Source organism: Ornithorhynchus anatinus, chromosome 2 (assembly GCF_004115215.2).
Source record: "Ornithorhynchus anatinus isolate Pmale09 chromosome 2, mOrnAna1.pri.v4, whole genome shotgun sequence".
Taxonomy (NCBI): Eukaryota; Metazoa; Chordata; class Mammalia; order Monotremata; family Ornithorhynchidae; genus Ornithorhynchus; species Ornithorhynchus anatinus.
The window spans coordinates 20,387,129-20,406,052 of NC_041729.1; the positions used below are offsets into that span (position 1 = coordinate 20,387,129).

The 18,924-nt window shown below is 54.6% G+C and overlaps 1 protein-coding gene across 5 annotated transcripts in view; it reads right to left on the reverse strand.

The window, feature by feature from the left end:
• Nucleotides 1–1,870: 1,870 nt before the first annotated feature.
• Nucleotides 1,871–18,924, reverse strand: part of HECTD4 (HECT domain E3 ubiquitin protein ligase 4) — a 200,482-nt gene continuing 183,428 nt past the window's right edge. For 4 of the 5 annotated variants that reach the window (XM_029055452.1, XM_029055434.1, XM_029055443.1 and 1 more), the window contains exons 65-76: nt 18,500–18,606; nt 17,905–18,028; nt 15,044–15,234; nt 14,163–14,309; nt 13,671–13,790; nt 12,836–12,991; nt 11,088–11,191; nt 10,514–10,735; nt 8,039–8,205; nt 6,410–6,605; nt 4,717–4,939; nt 1,871–4,285 (exon numbers count right to left, since the gene is read on the reverse strand). In XM_029055452.1, coding sequence (XP_028911285.1) covers nt 4,149–4,285; nt 4,717–4,939; nt 6,410–6,605; nt 8,039–8,205; nt 10,514–10,735; nt 11,088–11,191; nt 12,836–12,991; nt 13,671–13,790; nt 14,163–14,309; nt 15,044–15,234; nt 17,905–18,028; nt 18,500–18,606 — 1,894 coding nt within the window. In that variant the 3' untranslated portion in view covers nt 1,871–4,148. The remainder of the gene's footprint in view (nt 4,286–4,716; nt 4,940–6,409; nt 6,606–8,038; nt 8,206–10,513; nt 10,736–11,087; nt 11,192–12,835; nt 12,992–13,670; nt 13,791–14,162; nt 14,310–15,043; nt 15,235–17,904; nt 18,029–18,499; nt 18,607–18,924) is intronic. The other variant, XM_029055428.1, reaches the window with a different exon arrangement.

An 18,924-nucleotide genomic window follows, 5' to 3' on the forward strand; every position in this document is an offset into this window, starting at 1 on the left:
TCCCACTCCCGTCCCGACCCCCGACCCCCTCCGAAATCCACCTAGCATATGGAATGGCCGGGAGGGGCCTCGGCAGGAGGGAGGCTCACCTTAAGGGGCGCGGCCCCTCCTCGGGAAGCCGGCCACAGCGGCTCAGCCGAGGGGTCTCTTCCCCGGGGGTGTTGGGTTTTGAGGCGCCGGGCTCCGACCTCGGCTCTCCCCCTCCCCAGTCCGGTATTTCTGGCACGCGGGTGGGTAACTCCTCCACCTGGCTCCATGCGGCAGGGAAGAAAGAGGCTCCCGTACCAAGGGCGGGGGAGCCTAGGCCACAGTCATGCCGGCAGCCCCCAGTACACACTAAACCCAGATGTATTTGAGAGCGGAAGTGCTCCACTTAATCCAGGTTCTACTTGTTTAATGTTTTCGGTTTGAAGCAGGGTCAGGATCGGGTGGTCGGGGGCTGAACGACAGAGACTCCCAGTTCCATAGTTTGGCTTCGAAAGCCCAGTTTCCGAGCCTCTTTTTTAAGTTCCTTGTAATAAGAGAAATAAAGTTTGTACTCCTAGAAGAGCTGAACTGTGTGGTCTGTTTCAGTGCCCGAAGAGCCAGGGGCCAAGCCCTTAGCCGGGCACGAGAGCTGGGAGGAAAGGAACAGAAGAAAATGGGCAAGTCTTGGGGCCGAACGAGGCCGCCGATCGAGCCACAGCCGCCCGGACGTGAGAACGAATTCTAACTCCAGCTTTGACCGTTATCGGGGTCACGGGGGTGGGCGCTAGGATGGGGTTGCCTGAGAATACTGACCCTAGCAAGTCTTGCCTCCTGGGGCTCAGGGAGCCAGCTTAAAGGGCTGGCAAAGTCACAGCTTGTCCACGAGTTGCAGGGAGAGTCAGTTGTCTCCCCTCCCATCACGTCTATCCCATCTAGGAAACAACATTCACCGTTTAGCGTTGGTGATAGATGCATTCAGAAATGGTCCTACTTTCTGTAGGGGTGGAAAGAGTCAGTAGACGGGGAGTGAGCTGGGGGCAGCTAGACCGCAATTTAAGTTAAACTCGACTAAATTCTAGAGCCGGAGCACCATTATTGAAGCAGGTAAGGGGGGGAGAAGTTGCTGCCGTTTTACAGGAAAGAGAGGTAGGAAGCTGGACTCCTGGAAATCTGTTCGTTAGACGGTCTCTGCCCTGACTCTCGAGTGACTGATGTGCAATAGCCACCTGAGGCCTTGTCTTACCAAATAATGACATTTTAAGGACCCATCAGCCAGAAGAACTACTTAGGTTCAGGAGAAAGCCAGGACAAGGTATTAAAAGCAAGTGGCTCTGAGCCTGGAATCGCCCCCGCCTCCCGCCCTTTATTGGCAGGGCCAGCAGGGACCTGGGTGTCGCTCAGCTGGAAGCAAGAGCAAGTCCCATCACCCCAAGTGCTCCGTTGGCGTGAGAGGCCGAGCGGCCGAGGAAGACCACGTTTCTTTTCGAGAGTCGGGCCGGTCGCCTCGGTGACGGAGCTTACTTCCCCCACTTTGAACGAAATATATACAGGTCGGATTCTGATAAATACAGACGAGGAGCAGCTGGCCCCACAAAGTCTAATTTCCTCCCTAGCTGGCTGAGGGGTTGCGTGGTTGGGCCGCTCGAGAGGAAAGTTTAGCAGGGGGCAGATTGGGACTCAGCCATCTTCTGTCCGTGCGGTCGAAGGGAAGAGGGCTAAAACTTTTTTTTTTTTTTAAAAGATGTTTTTATAAATGCAGGCCTCGGGGTAGGAAAATCCAGTTTTGTGTGAAGCAACCATTTTTAGAAAGAGCGTCCCATTCGGGATAAGGTAAAGGGTTAATCAGTCAAAATCAGGAGGGCACGGTCTTCGTCAACAACAACAACAGATGACTCCACAACTCTTCAGATAAATCAAAATTAGATGAAGGTTATTTATTGTGACTTTCCTGTGGCACGCCTCCTTTACACAGCACGGGTGTAAACAGCATAGAATCAAAGAAAAAGATTATTAAATGCAACCATAAATAATCGTAATAAATATACAGCAAGTAACTTTACAGCATGTTTTCCGGGCCAAGGGATGGGTAGGTTTGGAGGAGAAACGGTAAGTTAGCAGCAGGTCTCTTACTCACGGCTGTCGTCCGACGAGGCGAAAGGGATCAGCCGAAGCTTCCCAGGCCCCTTCCGGGGAGGTAGCTGACGAACAAGGTTGCCGATCCACCCGAGGGACGGGGGGAAGAAGGGGAGAGGCGGAGGAATAAGAAAAAGGAAGCCGTTCCGGCCACCCGGGAGGGTTTCTGAAAGGGTCGGGAAGGAAACGAGAGAGACTCCTCGGATCCTCGACTTAAGTCCCGGGGTCCCCGTCCCAGTCCCCCGACTGCCACGGCCTCATCGCCGCCTCCGTTCCCGCCTGTGCTTGCCCTGGCTCTCAAGGAAGAGACCGCGGCTTCACCGACACCGCCTGCCAGAAAACGGATTGGGTTTCCTAAGTGAATATCAGGCCGAAGTTTACCTTTCTCTTAGCAGAAAAATATTTCATAAAACGGACATGAACACGGGCTTCCTAAGGACACGGGCTGGCGCCGTCCGCCGACGCCTCCGACGCTAAACACTCCCACGTACCCGCCCTTCACGCGCGCGCAGAGGGCCCCGGGCTCGGGGCTCTTCCTCTTTCCCGGTCTCGGCTCCCCCGGACCCAGCCTCCCAGTCACCGCACACTCGCAATGTCCGATATTCACAATAATATACAATAGATACAGTTCTTCGATTCCACGAGAAGCGGCAAGCCAGACGAGGAGGAGGAGGAGGAGGAGGTCCAACGAGGCAGTTTACTCGCTCTTGGATAAAGTACCATCGGAGCCCCGGGCGGGGCAGGGCGCTCCAGCTCAGCACTGGCACTTACGTGTGGAAGGGGACTGAAGCCCCAGGGCGGCGGGCCCGTCCGGTCTCTCGCGGCTGCTTCGGTCTGGTGGGGAACGCGTGGCGGAGGGGAGCCCGCGGCCCCCCGCGGGGGCGGTGGGCCGTGACGGGCGGGAGGCGGAAGCCTGGGTGGTCGACGGTCCGGTGGTGGGGAGTTAGGGGAGGGGAGGGGAGGGAGTCCCCGGGGCAGCGGTGACGGCCAGGCCGTCGCCTCCCGCGGAAGAGCTGCCGGGTCCGGGCGCCACCTCGTCAACGGGCCGTCGCGGGGCACGGAAAGGGAAGAGCCGGCGGGCCCGTGCTTACTGTCGGTAAGGCTCGGGAGGGGGCCCTCGAGGCCGAAGGCCAGCCTGCTTCGGACCCCGCCCACCTGAGGGGGCGCTTGGGGTTCTACCGACTGCTCCCGGAAATCTCCCCGGAGGGATGTCACTCAGCCTCGGCGACTCTCTCCCGCAGGAACGGACAGATGGTCCTATAATCTTAGGAAAACACCAAGAAGATTCTGAGGAGGAGGGGGCCGGGGGTCACCGGGTTAAGCGGTTCCAACGGACCGCCCGGCTCCCAGGCGTGTCGGCCCTCCCAGAACGGCCAGGGGACGACTGGGCCCCCCGCCCACGGAAGCAAGGTAGGGACGCCCCGCCGACCCCGTCGGGTGGTCCCGCAACCTGGCCGGGACGACTCCAGGACGGGACGAGAGCGGCGTAGGGGTCGTGTCTTCAGCACCGATGCCCCCCCGGGGTCACCCGAGAGCCCAGGGGCCCGGCCGCCCCGCGGGGAGCCGAGCGAGGGGCGAGGAGGACGGCGGCCGGAAAGCCGGACGCGGGTGGGGCCCGTTTCTGTCCCCACGGCCCTCGCCGGGGGCCGGTCGCCTCGGGGCGGCGGAGCGTGAGGGGCGACCGAATCCAAAATGACAAAATTAGAGGTGGGGGGGGAAGGATAAAGGGGCCGGGGGGAGGAGGGAGAGGGCGATGGTTTTGAAAATCAAATCATACACGTCAAACTTCGGTACTTAACTATCCTACAGATATTCCACAAACAAGGCAGCAAAAGAACCAATCCACCACAAAACCTACAAATACAAAAGGTTAAGTCTTCCAGTAAGTACTGTAACATGGACAGAAATCTCAACGTAGAAACGAATCTCCCAACTCCTCGCACGGTGGCCCAGGAGGGCTGTCCCGGGAAGGCCGGGCGGGCGGGCGGGCGGGCCTCCCGGACCGGCAGAGTGCTTCGTGTCACCCCCACGACCGGGGCTTGCTCCCCTCAGCCACTCAGTGGATCTTCCCGGTAGTGAATAGCAGAGCGGAGTTTCTCCAGCATCGTCTCCAGGGAGGAATACTGAGGAAGTTTGATCATGAACATGCAGGTTTCCACCCGGATGTACCGAGAGTCCGGGGAACCTGTGAAACGACCAAGCGGAGATCGCCGTTAGCTCGGCGGGGGCGGCCTTCCCCCTCCCGGGGCCCGGGGCCGTCTCGGGACCGGCCTCCTCCCGGTTCTCTCTGGGCGGGGCGGCAGAGCGTCCCGCCCCGGGGGCCGGGGACGTGGGGGTCCTCAGCTCTGACGCGCCACGGAGAGTAGCCCGTGGACCTCGGGGATGAGGCGCCCATCTCCCAGCCGCTAGCGGCCCCCCGGGGAGAGAAGCGAGCCCTTCGCTGGCCACCCCTCACCGGTCCTCCAGTGACTCTCTCCGGCTCTCCCGACGGGTGGGAGAACAAGGAGGCGCGTGCCCCTGCCGTCCGAGGTGATCCCTCGGGCCGGGCAAGCGGCTCGGGGCGAGACTGACAGAGGCCTCCCGATGGCCTCCCGGGACTCAGCTGGAGGGACACACCTGCAGCGCCATCCGGGGGGGCGATCTTCATGGGATAGGGGGGCACGTGAGCCGTATCCGGCCCCCCGTCTTTGCAGGGGCAGGTGAACGGGATCCGCTCCTGGTTGCAGGCGAACTTGATGAACTTGCAGAGCTCTTCCTGGGTGAACATCTCTAACGCACCCCAGAAGAATTCAATGTGCTGGTCCGTCTCCATCAGCCCCACCTGATACATGGTGTGTGCCTGAGGAGGAGGAGGAGGAGGAAGAGGAGGAGGAGGAGGAGAAGAAACCGTGAACCCGGGGGGGTCTTCACACCCCCACTCGGTCGCGTGGGGAAGGTCCCCAAACGGTCACATCCCAGCCGGCCCAGGCCGGCCCAGAGCCTACAGCCTTATGACTTTAGAATCGCAACTGCCCCCCGCTCTGGCTCCGGGCTCGGCTCGGTCTCGGACAGCGCCTGAATGCGGTGGAGGGGCTGGGCCCCTCGCACGGCCCAGCGAACCGCCGTCCGACTTCTCGAGGGGATTTCTGACCCCGGCGGCCAGGAGGAAGCGGCAAGGCCAGAGGCCGGGCGACAACGGGAGTGACGGGGCGGCAGCCTCCGGGGCGCCCGGGACGCGGGCGGCGGGCCGGCAGGCAGGCAGGCACCGACTGGCTCATCCACCTTCGGCCCTCCGGTCCTCCTGGCCGGGCACGGGGCAGGCCCTCTCTGCCGGGAGCTGCCTTCCCCCGGGGCCGTGCCGGGTCACGATTCCACAACCCAGCCCGCGGGCTTGGCTTCTCTGGTGCCGACCTTCCCGCTGTACCTCGATCTCTTCCGTCCCGCCGCCGACCGCTCGCCCGCGTCCCGCCTCCGGCCTGGAACGCCCTCCCTCTTCACACCCGACAGACGATCACTCTCCCTGCCTTCGGAGCCTTATCGGAGGCTCGTCTCCTCCAAGAGGCCTTCCCTGACTGATCCCTCCTTTCCTCCTCCTCCACTCCTCACTGTGACTCCTCGACTTGGACCCCTTATTCACCTCCCGCCCCCCAGCCCCACGACGCACGAACGTATCCGTATCTCATTTACGTATACAAACCGTCTCCCCGTCTAGACCTTCGGCTCGTTACGGGCGGGGACTGTGTCTGTTGCATTGTACTCTCCCAAGCACTTAGTAGTAGAGCGCTCGGCGCGCGGTAAGCGCTCGACAGATACTACTGGCCGACTGACACGATTCCCGGGGGATTCTGGAGCTTTGAGCTCCTCTCCTGTCACCCCTAACTCTTCCACCTCGCACCCTTCCTGGACCTCGGAGGGAGGGATCCCAAGCCAAAGCTGTGCCCCAGCGAAAGCTGTGCCATCCCCGCCGCCGGCCCACGGGACCAACGGTGGCCTCGGCTCAGACCCTCGCCGGGGGGTCCGCAGCCAAGGAGCCCCCCGAGCCCTTTCCCTCCTGAACCGGTCCGTCGCCCCGGCCGCCTCCGGGCTCGGACCGGGATCGTTTCGGGCGGGAGGGGGTTGCTGGTGCCGAATATCTGCCACCTCCCGGAGCCAGCCGGACAGACCGCGGTTCCGGGAACCCCGGATGAGCACCCCCTCCTCAACCGGCACTCGGGTCGGCTGCCCCGTCCGCTCGCCCGAGAGCTGGCTCCGCCCCGGCTCTCTAGGTGTGGGGGGCCTTCACCGGCTGCTGCTCCCGTCCGTCACCTTCCCCTCGGGCCGGCCCTCGTACCTTTAAGAACTCCAGGTTGATGTACGGGAGGCCGCAGGTGCGGAGCTCCATCTCCCGGGGAGTGAGCATGGTGAGCAGCTGCAGGGGGATGATGGAAGCCAGGCCCGCCCGGACGGCCGTCATGCAATCCTGGTTCTGCAGCTCCCTCAGCCTCAGGCTCCGGATGGCTGCGGCATACACATCCTTGTTCTCCCACCTGGCAGGCGAAACACAGAGAGTCATAAGAGGGCCAGTGAGGGGCGGCCGCTGTAGGTCCACGTGAGGCCACGGCGCGCTCTCGAACCTCCTCCTCCTCCTCCTCCTCCCTGCCCTCCCGGAACTCTCTTTCCCTAAGGAGGGGCTGCCGTCGCCGGCTCGAAGACAAGATAGCAGAGGTGCGGCCAGGACCTTCGACCCCTCCCCGGTCCGGCCAACGGGCGCCCAAAATGCCGGGTATTCCCGGGAGGGTCCTCCCGCCGGATCCTAGGGCCCAGAAGCCCGTCTTAGGTCCCGGAGAGGGGCCGCTTTCTCTTTCGGGACCGGTTCAGGATCACGGATTTCTTTTAGCTGGAGACCAACTGGTCCACCCCTGGGATTCCAGGAAAGCCTGGATGGATGATGATAATAATAATTACGGTATCCGTTAAACGCTTACTACGTGCCAGGCACTGTACTGAACGCTGGGGTGGAGAGAAGCAAATCGGGTCGGACACGATCCCCGTCCCACGTGGGGCTCACGATCTCAGTCCTCGTTTTACAGATGAGGAAACCGAGACGCAGCGAAGCGAAGTCACATTCCCGAGGTCACAGGGCAGACAAGCGGCAGAGCCGGCATTGGAACCCGTGACCTTCCGACTCTGAGACCCGGGCTCCATTCACCGTGCCGTGCCGCGTAACTCTGCCCCATTTTACAGCCCTTCAGAAGGAGCTGCCACATATCCCAAGCTGAGAAGCGGCACAGTCTACTGTAAAGAGCGCACGACTGAGGGTCAAAGGGACCCGGGTTCTAATCCCCGCCCCGCCACTTCTCTGCCGCGTGAACTTCGGTAAGTCGCTTCACTTCTCCGAACCGCAGTTACCTCATTGATAAAATGGGGATTATGACTGTGAACTGTAGGTGGGACAGGGACCGCGTCCAGCCTTACTATCTCGTATCCACCTCAGAATTTAGTTACACGAGATGCAGCACGGCGCAGCGAACAGAGCACAGGCCTGGGAGTCGGGAGGTCACATAATAAATGTTTAACAAATACCATTTAAAAAAAAAAATCCACGTCAGAGACTTGGGCTCCTCCTCCTACCTCTGGACCGTGCACACAATCAGGGAATACTCCTGACTGACGGTCTGAACTGGGTGCTCACACTGCAGTTCGAGGGGATTCTCGCCTTCCCAGAGCACCCCGGCGGCATCGACGAGCTGGATGGATACCCCTCATCCCTGGGCCCGTCGCCCAGAGCCCCTTCGCTTGCTTTCTTAGCTCCCTCCGGCCTAAGGTGCAAGGATTTCCAGAAGGCGCCGGAGCCCGGATGGGAAGGGGCTTGGCCGTCGGGCTCTTCTCCCCAGGACTGCGAAGGCCGGCCGGGGAGGAAGGGTAAAATGGTGGCTTTCCCCACTCGGCCCCCACGGGGGGGAGGCTGCCGGGGACTCACCCGACGGCGATGAGGCGGCCCCTGGAGCACAGTTCCACCTCTTCGCCCGTCACGGTCAGGTAGGTGAACTTGCAGCACGGCTTGTTGGGGCAATCGGGGCTCTCGGTCGCGAGGTGCTGGGAGGCGATCTCTGCGCAGAGAGCCTCCAGCTCCGTCTCGTCGTTTATCTGGGGGACGACACGCAGCAGAGACCCACACTCTGTCACCTGCGCCACTTGCGCCGGTCCAACAAGTGTAAAGGAGACTTACAGGGAGACAGTCTCTTAGGTCCGCGTTGAGGACAATCTTTGGCTTCCCTTCCTCTGCCCTGACATTTTATCCACTTCCCCTCTTAATACCGTTCACCTCAGTCAGGGGAAGAAGGCGTAGAAGATGTGGATATGGGCAAAACCTGACCTTTATGATCGCAGAAGGGTACAGAGAACTAGGGAGCAGTTGTTTTCACTTTCTGTCATCAAAAAAACTGAAACCTGGCACACTGCACCACCTGGCTGTGCAGAGGGGAAGCCTTCTCAGAATCTTAAGGGAAGGACGAGTGCTTAGAAGTCGTGAGCAGGATACTGAGGAGGAGCTGGTGGTCCCACAGGGGCTGATGGTCTTAGGTGGAAAGTACCCAGACCCTGCCCAGAGTGACGGAGGCCAACCCGGGGAGCCTTCAACTGGAGGTGGCGCGGCACGCTGTCGGAAAGGCCCCGGGCCGCTGGCCCGGGGCAAGATCAAAGGAACTCGAGCGCTTAGTACAGCACTTCACACACGGTAAGCACTCAATAAATACACTGAATGAATGAACTGGGTGCCAGGGTTCTGGTGGGGTCCCTCGGTCAGCGGGAGGCTGGGACACTGAGTGTGACCAGGAACACGCTGGGGATACCATCACGGGAGAGTGAGCTGAGTTGATCTGTAGTTTGGGGTTGGATTGAGATGTTTAAACTGCTGGAGAGAGCACGGGTCTGGGATCCAGAAGGTCATGGGTTCTAATCCCAGCTCTGCCACTCGTCTGCTGTGGGACCTTGGGCAAGTCACTTCACTTCTCTGGGCTTCGGGTACCTCTTCTGTACAATGGTTTGCCCATATCCACACTCTTCTAAAATGGAGATTGAGATTGTGAGCCCCACGTGGGGCAGGGACCGTGTCCAACCCGATACGCTTGTGACCCCCTGACGCTTAGTACAGTGCCTGGCACATAGTAAGCGCTTAACAAATACCATTGTTATTAGTGTTATTAAAAGGAGTTTTTTTAGCGGTCTGTCAATTTCAGTCCCATGTTTCCCTAGAAACCTATGGAGAGGGCAGAGGACAGCTGCTGAGGGAAGAGGAGTCCAATCTTACTTTCTGGCTCCCAGCAGCGTTATGTAAAGGAATCGTCAAAACCCCCGGCCCTTTCCAGTCTAGAGGTTTCCATGGTTACAGTTCCGCTCTCTTTGGGTGTAGCCCTCCCACAACAAGCAAGCTGGACTGACATAACTCCCGGTTACTCCTCTGCTGCCAAGGGCTTCACCGGACCCTGGACGCTGTGTTTCTGGGGGGCGGGGATGGTGGAGAGAGGGTAAGAGGTTCCCAGCCAGGTCGACTGCCGTTACAGATTCAGGACACCAGAGGAAATCCCACAGATTTCCCAACTGGTCTTAATGAAGGAGGGCAGCAAAATCGGCTTAGGGCAGGGATCGTGTCTACCAACTCTAATACCAACTCTGCACACGGTAAGTGCTGCATAAATACGACTGATCGAATGATTGATTGGAATACTTTTCACCCTCTTCTTCACCAAACTAGGTTTCTCCCCTTACCGAAAAATCCACCCCCTCTATGATGTCTTTCAAGATTAATTCACCCGGTTCTAAGCTCCCCAGTAACCTCTTTGTCACAGGGGCAAATGTGGAAGGGTAGGTGGTGGCCACTGTCCCCCCAGAATCTGGACCACGGGAGAGAGAGCTTTTATTTCACTCCTGCAGTTTTTTGGGTAGGGCACTCCTAGAGTTCGATGGAAGCTGGCCAGAGGCCAAGATATCAGAGCCACTTTCTGTTTGCCCTTTACCCGGCAGGTCCTGGATGCCCCACTCTAAATCTGGAGAAGACTCTAGGAGCAAACTGGGTAGGGGTGTTGGCCCACAGAGCCCCTGCCAGATTCAGGGGCTGAGCTAGATGCTGGTCTCCCCCTGACCGGCCCCTCAGCCTGCTGGGGACTCTTGGGGTCTGACTTGCTCCTTCTGCATTCCAGGGCCTTGCTTCTCCAGTAGACTCTATTACCGCCCGGAGCTTTCTCATTGGGCTCACTGTCGCCGGGGGTTGGGTCAAAGGCTTCTTCTACCCGGCCGGTGGGTCAAAGCTGGTCTCTGCTCGCCACTTCTGGGCTCTGACGGCTCTCAAAGCCCCACTCTAAGTTGGCCCCGACGCTCAAATTGAAAAGCAGGCCTCTTGCCTTTCTTCCCTCCGAAACTCTCTGGAAATTGAGCTCCCGGGGTTCCCGTCACTTACGTTTTCAAATTTTTTGACGTAGTTATAGGTGAGGATGTCGGCTTCCCGGAGGTCTCCGTCAGGATCCAGTGGCTCCCCGACCAAAGCCTTCCAGAAGGAGGATAAGAGGTCCAGAGGGAGAGGCACATCCGCTCGGATCGCAATTCCCAACAGCTGTCCGAAGAAATGAAGTAACTGCTCTTCTCCGTACGTGATGGGTCCGGGAGTCAGGATGTATTTCCCCTGCAGGCCAAATGCACAGGCGGGGTGATTAGTGGGGGAAGCCCCAGGGGGATGAGCCAGGGGTTCATCTGGGCTGCGCGAGGCAATCATGACCTAGACACCAAAGGAAACCAGATGGCAACTGACAATCGACCCGGTCTTGTGGACGCTCCCGGCGGCACTGCTTTAAAGACCTTCCGAATGGCCGATTTGTTTTCGGGGCCGGATTCGTCAGGAGCAGTTCCCCGGGCCCCGCATCAGGAGGGCCATGCAACTCTTCGGCAGCCCAGCTCCAGGAATCACAGAGGGGAAAACGGGACCCAGGGACGAGACAACAAAGGCAGCTTTATACTTCTTTCCTCCGATGGCGCACCTTATTCTTATTGACGGCAGAACTGGGACACAGCAAGAGGAGGGACAGAGAAGAGCTCTGGAGCTCCTTACACACCTGCCACAGGAAATGACGGAAAGAACCACCTGAAAAACACAGACGTAGAAGTTTCAACACACAGAAGATGTTTGGCAGGCCCTGAAACCCTCCCCATCAGCCTCTCTCCTGGGAGGCACCTGCTGGCTTCCAAGAGAGACTTTTGGGGGCCTTCTGCCCTCTTCTTTTCTGAAGGAAGTAGCCTGTCTATGGCAGCTGAGGAGATGGGGGAGGGAAAGAGGGAAAGAGGGAGGGAAAGGGAGGGAGGGAGAGAGAGAGAGAGAGAGAGAGAGAGAGGGAGAGAGGAGAAGAGGCAAGAGTAGGACAGTAGTGATCTCTTCCTGTCTGAAGTGTCACAGTTACTGCTTATTTGCGAGGCTTCGGTTTCTCACTGAAAAGGCAGACCTTTTCGCAGACTACCCTTGAGTTTAGAAGCCTGTGGCTGGAAACGTACAATACGCCCATGTATTCTGGCAGGCCATTCCACTGAAGGGTGAATTGTGCTCTGGTTCCCGACTTGGGATGCACACGACACAACTCCTCGGGGCAGCAAGAATTGTATCAGACCTTCAGATAATCCTTTCATGGGCCTCGCTGAAATGCCGTCAACGGGGTCTCCCTTCCAAATGCATGGGATGGCCAAGCCCCAGAGGGGCCACGCATGTAAATCACCACTATTCTGGGGTGTGTACAAGTACAAGCGATCTTTAGAGCTAGCTGTTTGGGTAGAACATTCTTATTTGGCTTAGTGACTTTCCACCCTACCGAAGTTCTCGCATTAAACTCGCCGGGGCAGAGCTTCCTGACCTTTTTCGGTCTGCGGCAGGACAGACACCCACCACCCTATATGCCAACATCTCCCCTCCGCCTCCCCCACCCTGAGCGTGCTTCTGCCCCTGTGCTTTCCCCTGCCACTGCGGCAAAGCTGGGAGCCACCGACAGCCATGCCTTCAGCCCGGCACTGACATAACTGGAGAGATTGACCCAAAAACAGAAAATGGCACACTAGGAGAAAACCGTGTTATCACGAAGGCTGAGCAACAAAGCTGACGCGGGGAAGGGCCGGAATCCACTGAAGCCTCAGACTTTAGTCTTTCTAAAAGAGGGTAAGAGGGTTTAATACCCAAGAACGTGGCCTTTTATCTTCAGTCTGGTGCTACTGGGTTTGCCACCCAAATGGTCTCCAGTAAGACCGGCGGGAGGGGAACAGGAAACCGGTATGAAACAGTTCAGGTTGAAGCAATTTGGCACATTGAACTGCATAAATGTCACGTAGTCATTGAGACCGAAAAACACTCAGCCCCGTGATCAAGTAGATCCTCGGTAACATAGGATGAAAATAATCCAATCTAATGAATAATTACGATGATGATATTATAAAAACTGTAGTGGAAGTTTTTCCGAAATACGGTTTATTATTAGTATAAACCTGCTCGGCGCTTTTATTTTCCAAAGCACTGATTTGATTTTCACCACAATCCTAAGATCAGGAATGAATATCCCCATTTTTTTGATGAGGAAACTGAGGCCCACAGAGGTTAAGTGAGCTGCCCGAAGTGACACTGGCAAAGCTGGGACTAGAAATTCCAGCCCCGTGCTCGTTCCACTAGATAAACTGGAGTTACTCTTCAATCCCACATCAGTGACATAAAAGGGCGAGTGTCTCGGTTTGGTTCGCTCGCACAATGACTCACTAGTCCCGTGGACCTCCTCTCCCGTGAAGCGGATGTTGAATGCGTATGTGGGGTCACCGCCGCTGGCCAATTTGACACAGAGCTGAGAAGACGGAACAGTGGCCAGCTGCCTGGCCGCTTGGCAGAAATAGGAATTTTCCGACGACCGGATCTCCCCTGGTGAAAAGAGAGAGGTGAGTTTCCTGAGGCGGCCTCACCACCAAAGCCCAGGGACCAGAACGGCCAGTCAGCTGAGCTTCTCTAGAAAATGCAAACTTAGGGCATGGGAAACAAAACCATTTGGGGAAATATACTCTGGTACCGCCAGAGCCTTTTATTTCTCACTTACAGCTCAAATAATATTTACAGGGACTTTTCAAACTCCCCACAACTTATCTGCCCCAAACCCTACTCCGGTCAGCCATTGTGTACCATCTCAGTACTTAAGAACTCATAACTTCCCCTGCCTCCTATCTGTAATTTACCTTGGTGTCTGTCTCCCTGTGAGACTATAATTTTCCAGAGAGCAGGGATCAGGGCTATTGATCCTATAAGAAGAATTACTCAACTCTTAGTAGAGTGCTCTGCACATCAGAGTGGCTTAATAAATACTATCGATTGATCCAACTGACATGAGATACACCAAGAGCTCTCTAAGGAAAACGAGCAGTCGATCAAAAGACATTTACTAAGCGCATAATGAGTGCCGAGGGTGGTGCTACGGACTTGGGGGGGTACAGTACAAATCTACCTCATCCTCCCTTGAGAGAGAGATGGTTAGAGGGGTTTACCTAAGAGGCTTGGACTGACTGGCTGTCTCGTGACACTGGGCGAAAAGCTCAGCACCACAGCATACCTCCCACTATCTCCAGGGGATCCAACGTGATTTCAGGTGCCGCATGGTCTGCTGTCCTTTGTACCGTTGCATTTAATATCCGATTCATCACAATCACCTTTGTGTCATAAAAGATTAAGCCTAAATGAAGCAAAGAGAGGATGGGTTTCATTTATGTCAGAAGAACTTTTCAGGCTGTCTCTTCCAAATACCCGTCCGTAACATGATAACATGAGCTCATCACTACTTTCGATTTCTGATCCTTGTTAGTGCTGACCCAAGGGAAGCCCCTGAATTGGAAGCTCAGGTCAGACATGCCTTGAGGTCGCCCATATTCCTGAACCCAAAGCTTCTCTCGGCACCAAACACTCCTTCATTCCAACTCTCGCCTCCTACGTCAGCAGCGAACACGTGTCGTGGCTACTTTGCTTTTCGCTGACCCGGTGGCGATGAGGCCGGCCTTTAGGATCACCTGCGGAGAGAAAGCGGGATCCCAACCTCGAATAAACCGACCTTTGGCTTCTTGCAACAGGGCGGCGATACTGTTGGCGTACATCTCGGTCTGCCGAAGTTCCACCAGCGGCAGGAAGAACGTCTCTAACGTGGTATTCAGAGACTGAAGCAGAGCGAAGCGCAGGCGTAAGCTTTCGATGGGAATGTCTAAGGCAGGAGAGAAAGGTGAGATGGAGATAAAAAAGGCGAGATCGCGAGTCGCCGTCGTGTTCTCCCTCTAAATTGAAACTGGTATGGTGAAATCTTGCCTTGACATCAGGGGCCTGATTTGTCAATGAGCAAAGAGGTACAATGCTAACTTCTTGGGAGCCTCCGGGCCCCAGGGAGACTGAAAAAGGCAACAGCTGTCTGGGGTCGAGTGGAAGAGGAAAGAGCCAGAGAAGATAACTTTTTCTCATTCTTTGGCTCTCAGGGTCAGGTGAGCGTGCTCTGAAGATACTCTCAGTGGGTGGCGAGGCTTGGCAGGACTGGGGCAGTGGCCCAGACCAGAGGCTCTGGGTCATTCACCCGTGCTCCGACCTGTCCCACTCCATTTGCTCTACGTAAACCTACATGTGATATGACGTTATCTGTACTTCCATCTTAAAACGACTTTGTTCCCTTCAATACGGCTTTTCAATGTTTGCTGATGGCCTCCCCAGCCCCGGGCCTGGGTTTATCTGAATATCCCTTTCATCTTTATCCTGAGACAGAATTCTTCTAAAGAACAGCACTACGGAGGTGCTCCTGAGAAACAGCTGGCAAACCTCCCCCGATGGCCTCCCACTCCTTGAACACATTCAGACCGGGGAGTACGATGGGCATAATCTGTTTGACTGGGAAAACTCAGTTCTACGGAGATCATGTCCCACCAAAAAGCAGGAGCCCCAGGGTCCACCTACTGAGGAGACAGGCGATTCTGGGGTCAGCGGTGTCCGCTGGATCCAAATACACTTCATGCGGGTGAAGCCGGGCTGGGGTGATGGCCAGGTGACGGCAAATTCGGTTGATGTACTGCACGAGCGCGACGTCCATCTCCAGAGTCCATTTCTTGGATGCTTTCTGGGCATGTCTGGCATCAATGCAGGCACATCTGAAGGGCAAAGGGGAAGATTAGTGTGATTCACTCATACTGCATCCTGGTTTGTTAATCTTGAAAAGTGGTTTCAGGGAGGCTCAAGAATCCTTTAGGGCATTCCCATTCCCAAAGCCATTTCTCATGACTCGATGTGCCGGCCCCCACTGAGGGTCCTTTCCTCTCGGGTCACATTTCTGCCTGCTGCTGCTGCTGCGACTCATAACTGTGGTATCTGTTAAGTGCTTACTGTGTGCCAAGCACTGTTCTAAGCACTGGGATAGATACAAGGGAATCAGGTCAGACATAGTCCCCGTGCCACACGGGGCTCACAGTCTCAGTCCCCATTTTACCGATGAGGGACCTGAGGCACAGAGAAGTTAAGTGACTTGCCCACGGTCACACGGCAGATAGGTGGTAGAGCCAAGATCAGAACCCACTTTCCTCTGACTTCCAGGCCCGTGCTCTTTCCTTTAGGCAACGGGCAGGTGCCCGGTTCCCAGTTTCAGATTTCCCGATATCCAGGTCTAGGTGCTGAACCACATGAACCCGAGCCCCGGCCCAGCGATGGCTTCAATCCCGTCGTCCAAACTTATTACCAGATCTGGCTGGTGTCCATCTCGATTTGTTTGCATACACCCCAGCGCTTAGTATAGTGCCTGGTACGTAGTAAGTGCTTAACAAACGCCACGATTATTATTATTGAAAAGTCTCTGTTCTTTCCCTGACATCCACACCCGACCAGATTCTGGATGTAGATCCCCATTTTGATACTGGGTATGCCCAGCCACTCTGAAGAACACACATCTCTTTGGGAGTACGAGCAGATTGAGGACCCAGAGGACACTTGCTGATTCCCACACAAACCTTCAATTGTGTCCAGTGGTTACATGTTCCCTAAAGGGACTGTAGGGGAAGACAGATCCATAGTGTTTAATCTGCTGGGAGGCCTTTTCCCCCCTTCAATTAGTAAGTTAAAAAGCTGTATTCGGGAGAGAAACACTCTCTCAACCAGGAAACACTTTTTAGATTTCAAGTCTGGCAGCAACTTTTCTCTACTCCAGCCCACTTACTCTGTGGTGCTGATGAATTTCTTCTGCTCCAGACAATGGCACCAGCCTGGCTGCAATTTGCTTTTGATTACAAAGGAAAGAGGCTTGTAAACAGCCCTGAGAATTTGATTAGTAATCTTGCCCCAGCAAGGGAGCGGGAAAAAAGGATCTTTAGAGAAAATCTGACCTAGGGAATGAAGCTCTTTGAAAAATGAAACATTAAGGAAGGCAACAGAAAATGGAGCTGAATTTTGTTTGTTTCAAATTTGGCATCCTCTTTAAGGAACAAATCTGAGATCTTTGGTGGTAATACAGAGAAGAAATTAATTCACAGAGCATTTCAATCTCCAGACTGTCCAAATGAAAGATATCCTTCAGAAATTCACAGAGGATGCTCTGTAGCGAGGGAAGACTCCATATATGCCAGAAGACTGCAACAAGGTAACTGTGACAAGATAACTGTGGGGTTAGCACAGTGCTTTTTAACTTTGTGTGTGTGCGTCTGGTGACTGCAAATGTCAACTCTATGAACTGACTGTACTGAGGTGGAACAGGGCCCATTTTCTGAACCAGATGACACCCTCTGGTAGACGGTGATTTAGAGTGAAGATCTAAAACAATATTTAAGGGGGTAACAGTACACAAGTGTATTCAAATACCTTGACTAAACTACTAAATCAGCTTCCTCCCTAGTCTTCCAGCTTCACCCGCTCCAGTCCACACTTGGCTCTGCTGCCTGGATCATTTTTCTACAACGTCATTCTTCGTGTGTCTCCCCATACCTCAAGAACCTTCAATGGCTACCTATTTTCCACACCAAACAGAAACTCCTGACCACTGGCTTAAAGGTATTCCTACAGCTTTCTTCCTCTTCTCTTTCCTCTCTCTTCTCCCACTACCTTGCATCCTACCCTACACTTTTCATTGCTCTCAAACTTACCTTCTCACAGTGCCTTTTCTCCATACGTTTTGTCAACCGTCTCTTCCTTATACCAGTTCTCCTGCCCGGGACTCCCTCCCCCTTCAAATCTGCCAGACCACAGATCTCCCCATCTTCAGTGTTCTTCTGAAATTCCCCCTCTTTTGAGAGGTTTTGCCTGTCTGACTTTCCTTCTATGGAGCTTATTATATCCTCTCAACTCGGCAGCTCTGCACTTGTTCACTCCTAACCTACTTACACTGTGAGCCCCAAATGGGACAAGGACTGCATCCGGACTGATTATCTCGCATCTATCCCAGCACTTAGTTCAGTGCTTGGCACATAGTAAGTGCTGAAAAAATACCACTATTTATAACAATAACTTCCTTGCATTCTGATTTACATACTCAACTATTTAAAAGAACCTCCTCAACCACAGAACACCTTTCCATTTTCTTCTTCCTACAGCTAATTCATTTTATGTCTGTTTCCCCTGTCCCTGAAGCTAGGGATCATGTCTTCTACTGTACTCTCCCAAGTGCTTAGTAATAGATATTATTGATAGAAGAGCTACCTCTCTACAGCCAAAAAGCAAATAAGTTAGTCTCAGTTTCCCTTAGATAAGCAAACAGTGGTGTGACTGAAGATATGTACAGTGCTGTGAAGAACGGTCTGACGTTTCAGTTGAAAAACACTGGGTTAGAAACAACCATTTACCTTTCAAAATGAAGGTCGTAGCCACAGGATAAAATAGCTCTCCAGACACTGCGGATGTCTTGTTTGGCTCGATCGACAACAAATTTGTGAAATCCTTCTAAGGTCAAATACTTTTCTTCGGGGACTGATGAGAGACAGAGTTGAGCTCGTTAAAAATCTGCTAGGGAAATGCACCCAAAAGATTCATTCAATAGTATTTATTGAGCGCTTACTATTTGCAGAGCACTGTACTAAGCGCTTGGAATATACAAATCGGCAACAGATACAGTCTCTGGCTGCCCGTCAGTACCCCCGTCCCCAAAATTCCAGTGGTCTTGGCTTTTTCTGCCTTCCAGGAGAGTATATCCACCTGTGAATTCTGATCTTTCCGAAGCTCAATTCCTGCTGTCCCAGAGCAGATGAAAGGGACCATGGGGCAGGAGAGCTAATTCTCTTTTCTTTGTCCAACTCTGGCTGAAATTCCCAACCTAAACCTCAAATTCAGATTTCCTGACAAGAGGAATCAGTTCCCTGTTAATCTGATACAAATTCCCCAACTGGGATAGTCCTTTTGGAGATCTCCACAGTCCAGGGCTAGATAGAGGCAGACACCCACCTTCTTGCTTTTTAGTGGGGGACTTTTCAGGATCCTTTTCATCGGGTTTGCTCTTCTCAGGAGACTTAGGTTTCACAATCGGTTTCTTCTCACTTAAGGCTGTCCTGCTAAAAAATTGGAATTTTTACATGAGCATCTATCTACTCCTGTCTCGTAGTACAACAAGAGATGCAACAGACTAGCTCACCACAGCTTCCCTTAATGAAACAAAATTCGGTACGTCTCATTAGGCTAAATAAAAATTTCCACTTCTGTAAAATAGAATGCCAATTACAATCACCCAGCTGAAGTAAAAAAAAGGGGTTTGATTTTGCCCTCTACTCTTAAAGGGGAAATTAAAAATACTCCCCTCCCCTCTCTCCAGCAAAACATATGAGACACACTGGTAAAAAAAAAAAAAAAAAAAGTACCACACTTTTGCCAGA